We start from the raw sequence: 10,404 nt of genomic DNA on the forward strand, positions 1-10,404 counted from the left end.
ACTTTTACCTAACAGATTTCAACACTGTTAATTAGTGTACGGAGAATAGCTCTCCCTCTTAAAAAGGAAACCCAGATCAAAAGTCGGCCCTTGGGGGTGTGCGCGTTCCGGAGATCTCTGGGAAGAATCTAAGCACACTTGAGGGCTTTAATGTGACCTGCGGGGAGGCCCAAGAAAGATACTGACCGGAAAGTAAAGAAAGTTCCTCCTTTCCCCACTTTGGTTAACCTCGGGGTTGTGTGAATTCGAATGAAAACAAATGGTGCTTTCCTGGTGGATCAAGGAAAGATGGAAAAATGCTTAGGGAACGATGTGCATTTCATTAAGGCTAATTTTCACAAAGGACTACGGACCCCACGTCAAGGCTGCAAGAATCATCCCATGGGGGGCTCCTCAGCCCACAATAGCGCGTAAGCCCTAAGAAACTGCTCAGTCTGCAGAAGCGCGCTTCAGGAAACCCTCAGGCGCGCGAGGGGGTGTGTTGTTAGCGCGCGCTCCCGCTCGCACAAGGAGGGGGAGTCGGTGAGTTTGCCGGAGGGCTTGCACGGCTTAAGCTTGGGCGTGGAGGGGGGTGGGGCGGAGAGGAAGGCGGGGGATGGCGCGAGCCAGGCGCGCGGGCCGGCGGGGCGTGCACACTCTGGGCGGTATTCGAATACGCTGACGTTTAACCGCCCGCCTCCCTCCTCTTCTTCCCACCTCGTTCTCCCATTGGGCGCTGGTCCTACCTCCGCCTCCTCCCGGACGGAACCGATCAAGGCTGGTTTGAGCTGGTGCGTCTCCATGACGACGCTGCCAGCGCTATAAGTAGCGGCGCCGCGGAGCCTTCGGGCTTTGTCAGACCCCTTCAGCCTCCGCCGCCGGTAGCTCCTCTGCCACCAGCTTTAGTGCCACCTCGGGCCGGCGGCTCGGCGCGGCTCCTCCAGCTGGGCAGGAGGCGGCTGAACGGGGCGGAGGTTGGGGGGAAGGCGCCGTAGCCGTCGAATTCCGTTCATCTTCAGCATCTCCATGGGGTCTACCCACTCAGTCCATGCCCTTTAAGGTGAGAGGTTGTGGGGTGGGGAAGCGCAGCTCAGTCTGTCTCTGGGACGGCAACCAACTGGAGGCCGGTGACGGGTCAGAGCGTCCACGTGTCCTTGTGAAGCCGGTGCCGGCCTCTGGACGGGAAAGGACGTGGCCGACTCTGGGCCCTGGGAGGTTGGCCGGTGAGCTGGGCCGGGCGGATACCCCTCGCTAGCTTCCTGAGGGGCGGGTGGGAGAGACCACCCCGGATGCGGAGGGGGAGGAGGCGGAGGAGGGAGCGGTGGTTGAGACCACCCTACTACGGTGAGCGGGGGGGTGGTGGGGGGGGTGGTGGGGGGAAAATCGAGAGCTGGAGTGAGGCAGGCAAGCCGACCCACCACGGGCGAGTGTGAGGTGAATGGGCGCTCCCCCGGACGCTGGCTTGCCGCGGCCTCGGGCCCAGCTGGTGTCGCAGGTAACGGGCGCTTTTGAGGTTTGATGGTTCTTCCCGGAGGCGCTTCCTTTCCCTACGTGGGGCCCCACGCGGTTTGCCGAGAAGGAGGGAGGGTGAGGGAGCTGCAGCTGTCCTTTCACTTCTTCTATAGTCAGTTCAGGGGAGTTGAAGTGGGGCGGGCGACAGGAAGTTAATCGCTTTAAATTTACCCCTGTTTGAATTCGGGGGTGGGGGTGGGGGGTTGAGCGCTGCCCAGGGACCGACTCCTGGCGATCCGAACTCGGCCACTGTATTCCGTGTGCGACCTTTCGCTCGGGGCCGTCACGTCACCCTCTCCCAGTCCTTTGCCTCCATCCGAATTTGACCTCGTTTGCAAAGACCGTGGGCTAGGGAGTCCTTAACTTAAGGGTTCCTCTTTTAGCACTGTGTTTCCACAGTCTCTTGACCAAGCTTTGTGGCCTTAGGCAAGTCATTTCAGTTCTTCCCAGATGAGAAAAAGAAGTCGATCCGACTTTAGTGGGACTTAGAGGACCCGCTAAATCTATGTTCTGTTGCAGTACTCATCTGAAAAAGGGTGATAAATATACCAATTTATGTGGTAGTTGTGAGGAAAGTGCTTGTAAGCTATCCTGTAATAAATGTAAGCTGTGATAATAGTAAATTATTCCCCTTATGTGTTTTCCAGCCAACCTTACCAACAGGTGGCCCCTTTTCTGGTTTTAGCCTTGATAAAGACATTTTTCTTCCTTTTTTGCGGGGGTGGGTAGAGAGGTTGGATGAAAGTTATTTAGAAGAGTACTTATCTGATACAGAAACTTGTGGGAGTTGCTCCTTTCTTTACTGGGTCATCATGCTGAAATGGCCTTGTAGTGGCTTTGATAAACGTTGAGCTGAAATGATCTTAGAAATAGTAACTTCCCTTAGTTGGTCAAAGAAAGCATTCATTCTAATGGTGATCCTATAAAAATTTAGAAGTAAACATGAATACTTTAGACCCACATAAATATGGAATCTTAAGCCCATAGAGACCTTATATCCTGGCTGGCAAAACTAGTTCTGGTGCCAGACCTCCAATGACCAAAATTCAAAATTGTCAGCTGCTTTTTAAAGTCAGACTTAATTGTACTTGAAAAATGAAGTTAGTTCTCCTTCCTCCCCACTTGCCCCCAACTAGTAGCTAAACAAAATGCAAGATTTTTCTGGAGCATCAACCACAGGAGTTGTTAACTTTCAAGTAAAATTTGGTTTTGAGACTAAATTTGATTCTGGTGATCTCAAAATGCAAATTAAATACAGTTGGGTTCAGAAATGAGACAAGGGGATGAGAGGACACACCTGTGAACTAAGTCTGGAAAATAGTAACTTTAAATGTGTTTAAGAAATAGTGTATTTTTGGTGGATGTCAAATAGAAAATAAGTTAGAAGGAAGAGCACTTCAATTACATTATAGCATATATCTTACATATCTTCCTTTTAGCATGGACATATGAACGACTTTGCTCAGGGACTAGGACATTTCCAACCTGAAAGCTTACCTTAAAAAATGTAGGGAAAAAACAACCTGCACAATAGATTGTTTAAAACCTTGGTTTTGCCCATTGGTAAATTGTTTTTATAAAGACAAAGATGAGCTTTACTTACTAGTTTACCTTTGAACAAGTTTTGAAGTTGGTAAAGCTAGAGGAATTTCTTTTAAAGTTATATTTTAAAATTGATTTCAAATGCAATGGAGGTTTACTTTTCACTTAATTATTAAATAACCATCACCCACCTTTGACTGTAGAGTTCATAATAACTATGTCTAGCAAATGGTACCTAGTTGCTCTATTTTGTGTTTGTAAAGATTAGAATTCTACTGGCAACAATTTTTTTTCCTTCTAAACATCAAAAAAAATAATATACTCTGGTGACAGAATCTCAAGAATAAGTTTTGTAGAAAGATTATTGAAGAGGGTGAAGATAATCAACTTCTTTTTTTCAGATCAGCTATTAAAGAGTTTAGGTTACTTCAGTATATGGTGATTGCAAATACAGTTACCAAAATATTTAAGCCAGCTAAGGAAACCATATTGAAACGAGATTCTTAAAATTAGTCTGACTCAAATTTTTAAATATTAAACCTATCCTGGAATTTTGTGGTACTTGTAATTTAGGATAGATGTTTTAGGCATTTCAGTGAAAATATTCTATATAAATAAGTCTGACTAATTTTCAGAACCTTGTTATAAATTTCATTTTGCTTTTTTGGCAGTTGGTGAAACACCATTTTAAAACTTCTAAACACTGAATTGGGTGTTAGATGAGGGCAATTTTTTCACTTGGCTCATCAAAAAAGCAATTTGCACACAATGTCTATAAAAGCTTTCATACAACTGATATTGAATTATTACATCTTTCCATCTCTAGGTGTGCTTTGAAGAACCATACATATATCATAAAAGAGCACTGTCACTGAAAACTACTTCTGTGTAAAATGAAAAGATCAGATGACTCTAAATTAGTCTCCCAATTGTAATATCATAAAATTATTGAACTTCTGGGGGGCAGCTAGGCGGCTCAGTGGATAGAGCACTGGCCCTGGATTCAGGAGAACCTGAGTTCAAATGTGGCCTCAGACACTTGACAGTTACTAGCTGTGTGGCCCTGGGCAAGTCACTTAATCCTCATTTCCCTGCCCCCCCCCCAATAAAAAATTTAAAAAATCATTGAACTTAGGAAAAAAATGATAATTTATCATTAAATAGTCCTTTTAAAGAAATATTTTGGAGGTTTTGCAATTTATACACAATTTTTTGAATTGTGAATTTTATTTGTCTTTTTCAGAGAACTTTCAGTGCAACGGCTGCACCGAAGGCACAATCATAGCCTTATATTTAACAGGACTTTGTCTTCCTGGAGAACCACCTTCGGTGCAAAGCTGGAAATAGCTTGTCTTTAAATTCCATCTCTTAGTTTTCTATGTAAGTAATTAAACTTATTTGTTATATATTTTATTTATCTTAAGATTTTTTTTTTTGACATGCCATTTCTGGGTCTTGACTTCCTGTGACTTGTCTCCCCCTCCCAGTTTGGAATGCAGGCTTTTAAGGCTTAGTTCTGATACTGTCTTCAAACAACTGAAGTGTGTACTCTTCTACCTTGAAATTTGTATTTACTTAGCTGTTATTTTAGGCAGGTAGGTGGCTTAGTGGGGAGAGTATTGGGTGGAAAGTCCAGCAGCAGGAAGACCTGACTTCAAATATTACCTTACTGCTCACTAGCTATATGACCCCATGAAGTTCACCTAGCCTTTTTTGAGCCTCAGTTTCTTCATCTTTAAAGTGGGGGGAGGGGAAACTAGGTGGTGAAATGGATAAAGCACTGGCCCTGGCTTCAGGAGAACCTGAGTTCCAATCTGGCCTCAAACACTTGACACTAGCAATGTGACCCTGGGCAAGTCCCTTAACCCTCATTGCCCTGAAAACAAAAAAAAACTGGAGGGAACTATCTCACAGGGCTGATATTAGGAACAAATGAGATAAACATGTCTCGCAAAACCTTTATTAGAACACTATATAAATGCTAGCATATTTGTTTTATCGTCTAATAAATAGATCCTTGTTTCTTTTTTTTTTTTAAGTTTCCCAGGTCCTTTTATATAATTAGTTAATAAATGCTTTATTGCTTCATATTGAATTTTTAAAGCTTTTGTATCTTTCCTATTTAGATTTATTTACTCAGGACATTTTTTGCTTTTCTTGTTTATACTCTAGTTTGTTGCACTTTAGAGGAACACCAAGAAACCATGAACAGCTTTAGCAATGATGAATTTGACTTCAACTTCCTTGATGAAGGCTTTACTGCTAAGGATATTCTGGACCAGAAAATTAATGAAGTTTCTTCTTCTGTAAGTATTAATCTAAGCAGGGGGCAGCTGGGTGGTGCAGTGGATAAAACACCAGCCCTGGATTCAGGAGGACCTGAGTTCAAATCTGGCCTCAGACACTTTTGACACTAGTTGTGTGACCCTGGGCAAATCATTTAACCCTCATTGCCCTGCCAAACAAACAAAAAAAAAACAATAAAAAGTATTAAGCTAAGCATATATTGCTTAAGTAGCTGCTATCTGCAGGTTGTTAACACAAATAGTATCTGGAGCCTAAAAGAAAGCCAGAACCAAAAGGAAACTGTCATTGGGGCATGAAGAAACATCAATTAAAATTTTATCCCTTTCTCCATTCACTAGATGGGAGAAAGGCTATAAGAAAAAATGACTGAAGAAAGGGTGGCCTTAGCAATATTTTTGTGAACTATTATAGATGTTTAAACATTTTATAGATAATCTCTATACTAACTTATTTCAGGATGATAAAGATGCCTTCTATGTTGCCGACCTTGGTGACGTCTTAAAGAAGCATCTGAGATGGTACAAAGCTCTTCCTCGAGTAACTCCTTTTTATGCTGTTAAATGTAATGACAGCAGAGCTATAGTGAAGACACTTGCTACTATAGGAGCAGGATTTGATTGTGCTAGCAAGGTAAGCTTTATTTATATATATGCACATTGTCTAAATCTCTCTTTCTCTCTCTCTCTCTCTCTATATATATATATATATATATATATGTATATACACACACACAAAGATAAGTCAAATTTAAGTTCTAGGGAAAAGACTAAACTATTAAATGAAGGCTGAAATAACTTCTAGTATATTTTTTGGGTTTTGTTTCATTCTGTCCTCATAACGAATGGCTTCTTTTTCTTTCCCCCTCCCCAGACTGAAATACAGTTAGTACAGAGTCTTGGGGTACCTCCAGAGAGGATAATCTATGCAAATCCATGCAAACAAGTGTCACAAATTAAGTATGCTGCCAACAATGGAGTACAAATGATGACTTTTGATAGTGAAGTAGAGCTAATGAAAGTTGCCAGAGCTCATCCAAAGGCAAAGTAAGTAGTTTTACTATATTTCAGTACTTTGGGTTGAGATAATTAAAAATCTGATTCCTTATATAGTTTATATTTACATTTTGTAGATTACATTAATCTCTTGGTTGAGAACAGGTACAGAACTCTTTTTTTTTTGTAAAATAGAGTAAACCATCTTAGTTTACTTAAATATATGGCAAATTGGCATTTAAAAGATTCTACTTATGAAAGATTTTATACTTTTCATTTGAATCCTAACATGATTAGCATTAGTGAAATTTGACTGCCTCATTCTTGTTTCGCTAGGCTGGTTTTAAGGATCGCCACTGATGATTCCAAAGCTGTCTGTCGTCTAAGTGTTAAATTTGGTGCCACTCTCAAAACTAGTAGGCTACTCCTTGAACGGGCAAAGGAACTGAATATTGATGTTATTGGAGTCAGGTAAGCTCATCATGTTGGAATTTTAATAGGAAGGTGTCAAATTTCTTTTAGTCTTTTTTCTTTTTTTGGGTTAGGAATAATTGAATAATTTTTCTCCTCAGTTTCCATGTGGGAAGTGGTTGTACTGATCCAGAAACCTTCGTCCAAGCAGTTTCTGATGCCCGCTGTGTCTTTGACATGGGGGTAAGTAATCGACATCTTGTGATGTTTTTTTTTTTTAAAGTTAAATTTCTGTGGTTGGTATACTGCATATGAGCTGTGTTATCTGACAGTTTAATTTCCTTGACCTGTAGGTGGAGTTTGGTTTCAACATGTATCTTCTTGATATCGGTGGTGGCTTTCCTGGTTCTGAAGATGTAAAGCTTAAGTTTGAAGAGGTACTTAATTCTTAAGTTTTTTTTTAAAACTTCAGGATTTCTTGGTAGTTAAAATTCATGGATCTGGAAGAGAATTTTCAAAATTTGCCTGGCTATTAATTTATTCTTAAGTGATCTTATGATTAAAAATTTCCAAAATTTCATTTTTACTTAACTCCATTTCTGTATTTTTTGTAATTTAGCTTTCAATATGCATGACTAAATTCTGTGGTTTGTAGCCAAAACATTTCTAGTATTTTGTATAGAAATTTAATTAGTATTAGTTTTTAAAGTAATTATTGATATTGATAAAAAGTTAGAACTTTAAAAAATGGTGTTTTACAATCACTTAACACTTTAAAAAATCCTGCGCATTATATAAGGGTCTTTGGGAAAAGAGTAATAAGAATATAAGTATATAATATGTGCTTTGTGTTCTGGAGTTTAGTATTTGTGTTAATTAGTAGTGACCCTTATTCTGATATGCCATGGAGAATCAACCCCTGCAAAACTGCCATCAGTAAATGCTGTCTCAGGATTTGCCTATAAATATTTCATGGTTTATTCTCTTACCCAGATCACAAGTGTAATCAATCCAGCATTGGACAAGTATTTTCCTTCTGACTCTGGAGTGAAAATCATAGCTGAACCAGGCAGATACTACGTTGCCTCAGCTTTCACTCTTGCAGTTAACATCATTGCCAAAAAACTTGTGTTAAAGGAACAGACAGGTTCTGATGGTACGTAGCAGTCTAGAGTGATAAATAAATAAATAAATTTATTTACTGATACAAAAAAACTCATTGGGATTCTCTCCTTCCCTTTTTTTAAGATGAAGATGAGGCAAATGACCAAACCTTTATGTACTATGTAAATGATGGAGTGTATGGCTCATTTAATTGCATCCTGTTTGATCATGCACATGTTAAACCTATTCTACAAAAGGTAAGAAGAGTCCCTTTAAGAAACAAGACAAGTAAAGGTCTTTGGTAAAGTGGTATAACTTAAATCTTTAAATGTTTTTTCAGAGACCCAAACCAGATGAGAAGTATTACTCTTCTAGCATATGGGGACCAACCTGTGATGGCCTTGATCGAATTGTCGACCGCTGTGATTTACCAGAAATGCATGTGGGAGATTGGATGCTGTTTGAAAACATGGGTGCTTATACTGTTGCTGCTGCTTCTACTTTCAATGGATTCCAGAGACCCACTATCTATTATGTGATGTCTGGGCCAGCATGGTTAGTTGATTTTATGACATAATAGTATGATTGGCAATATATTTATATAAAATGGGTAAGTAGATACAGACACCTTTCAGGATTTGTATTCATGTAAATTCATAAGTGCTCTTCTTGGAAAGATCTGGTATTAAAGAAATGACTGCATTAAGAGTGATTTACATTGCTATTGTTTGCCACAGTAATGGGAATTGTAAAGTCATATTGTCAATACTTTTAAATACTTAGTCTTATGAGACTTATGGGACAGCTAAGTGCTACAGTGGATATAGAGTGCTGGGCCTGGAGTCAGTAAGACCCGAGTTCAAATCCAGCCTCAGACACTTACTGTGTGATCCTGGGCTTAACCTTGTTTATTTGCCCTTGTTTCCTCATCTGTAAAATGAATTGGAGAAAATGGCAAATGATTCTAGTATCTTTTCCAAGAAAACCTCAGATGGGTTCATGAAGAGTGGGACACAATTGAAATAACTCAACAAAAAACGGGACTTAGTATGACTTTTTAATATGCTACTTCTGTGTCTCTCAGGCAATGCATGCAACAACTCAAGAACCAAGGTTTTCCAGCAGAAGTAGAGGATCAGGATATCAACACTTTGCCATTGTCTTGTGCTTGGGAAAGTGGAATGGAACATCACTCAACAACTTGTACTTCAGCTAGTATTAATGTATAGGTGCTGTTTGTAGCCATTAATTGCAAGTTTAGCTTGAATTAGAGCATTTGGGGGGACCATTAACTTAATTCCTGCTAGAGTTTTTAAGTATGTTTTAAGAATAGGGTTTGGCACAAATGCAACAATATGGAAGACTAAGAGATGGGGTCACACTTATCTGTGTTCCTATGGAAACTATTTGAATATTTGTTTTATATGGATTTTTATTCACTTTTCAAATATGCTTCTAAAGATTGCCCCTCAGCTGCTAAGCAAGCATTTGTAGCTTGTACAGTGGCAGAATGGGATTGAGCTTAGTGTTGTGACCTGTTTTAAAATAAAAGTATATTGAAATAATTAGGTATTGGGAAATTCTTATGGTCATTCAAAACTGGTTTGCATATTATGCCATTAAGACAAGTAACCATAAATACATAGATCAAATTCAGTTTCTTTTCAGTTTAAGGTTTTAGCCAAGGATTTCTTCTAGTTGGGGGGGGGGGGTGCGGTAATAGGGGTAGTGGAAGTATACATTCTGAACTCCCATTGTAATGTCTGTCAGGATCCAAGGTATTTCTATTTACTATATTAAGGTCCTGTACTTAAGATGCAAATTCTGTCCTTCCTTTTTTGAAAGTAATGGCTAGAAAAGAAGGCCTTCAGGTAGAAGGTTAAAGTAAAAGGACTGACAATAATTGAGATGCTCAAGCCTTTTCTGCTACTAAACAGTCATTTACTTGTAGCTATAGAGGTCAAAACAATGTCCTAAGCCAGTTGGCTGTTATCTAATGGCTATTTAATGCCCTTGCATACTTATTTTTTGAGGTGATAGGACATCTTTGTTTAGCTAAGATAATATGAGTCAAAGCAAAAAGATGCATGATGGCATGTCATTGCCGCCTTAGACCTTAAACTCTTATTTTTTCTCCTCCATTCTTTTCATCCTTGCTACTGGGACAAGGTACAGTTGCAAATTGAATTAGGAATGTAAAATGTTTGTCAATAGTGACAACTCAATAAATTCAATAGCAATAATTTTTTTTTTTTGGTGTTTGTAGGTGTTTACCCTTCATTGCATCTTATATTTATTTCCTATGACTCATGATAATTCTGGACCTTCTCTACACAAGAATCTAAATCAGTTTCCAAAATTCATCCTTGGGCCCAATAAAAACAAAAACTAGCGAATTATAGTCTTTAATGTTGAGTGGTAAATTAACCACAATTTCTGTAGGGCTTTAAGGCTTACAAAAACGATTCCTCACAACCTTGTGAAAGTCTACAGTCAAGTATTTTATATAGAAGGAAACTGAACTTGTTTCCTTGTGCCTAAGTCCTAGACTCTTGGT

At 39.7% G+C, this 10,404-nt stretch overlaps 1 protein-coding gene across 1 annotated transcript; it reads left to right on the top strand.

Annotated features, from left to right (window-relative positions):
* Positions 1-769: 769 nt before the first annotated feature.
* On the top strand, positions 770-10,090 carry ODC1 (ornithine decarboxylase 1). Its single transcript, XM_043988916.1, has 12 exons — positions 770-1,039; positions 4,277-4,413; positions 5,206-5,339; positions 5,797-5,970; positions 6,211-6,383; positions 6,669-6,803; positions 6,905-6,986; positions 7,097-7,180; positions 7,737-7,899; positions 7,992-8,104; positions 8,188-8,402; positions 8,932-10,090. Exons 3-12 carry the CDS (start codon positions 5,238-5,240, stop codon positions 9,074-9,076), a joined length of 1,386 nt encoding a protein of 461 aa, XP_043844851.1. The 5' UTR covers positions 770-1,039; positions 4,277-4,413; positions 5,206-5,237; the 3' UTR covers positions 9,077-10,090.
* Positions 10,091-10,404: the final 314 nt, after the last annotated feature.

Source organism: Dromiciops gliroides, chromosome 2 (assembly GCF_019393635.1).
Source record: "Dromiciops gliroides isolate mDroGli1 chromosome 2, mDroGli1.pri, whole genome shotgun sequence".
NCBI lineage: Eukaryota > Metazoa > Chordata > Mammalia > Microbiotheria > Microbiotheriidae > Dromiciops > Dromiciops gliroides.

What these genes read in the sequence shown, in the direction of transcription:
- ODC1 (XM_043988916.1), top strand. Translation starts at nt 5,238, where the DNA reads ATGAACAGCTTTAGCAATGATGAATTTGACTTCAACTTCCTTGATGAA. An exon ending in GCTGTGTCTTTGACATGGGG is followed by an intron (nt 6,987 to 7,096) that starts GTAAGTAATCGA and finishes CTTGACCTGTAG; the next exon opens with GTGGAGTTTGGTTTCAACAT. An exon ending in TTAAACCTATTCTACAAAAG is followed by an intron (nt 8,105 to 8,187) that starts GTAAGAAGAGTC and finishes ATGTTTTTTCAG; the next exon opens with AGACCCAAACCAGATGAGAA.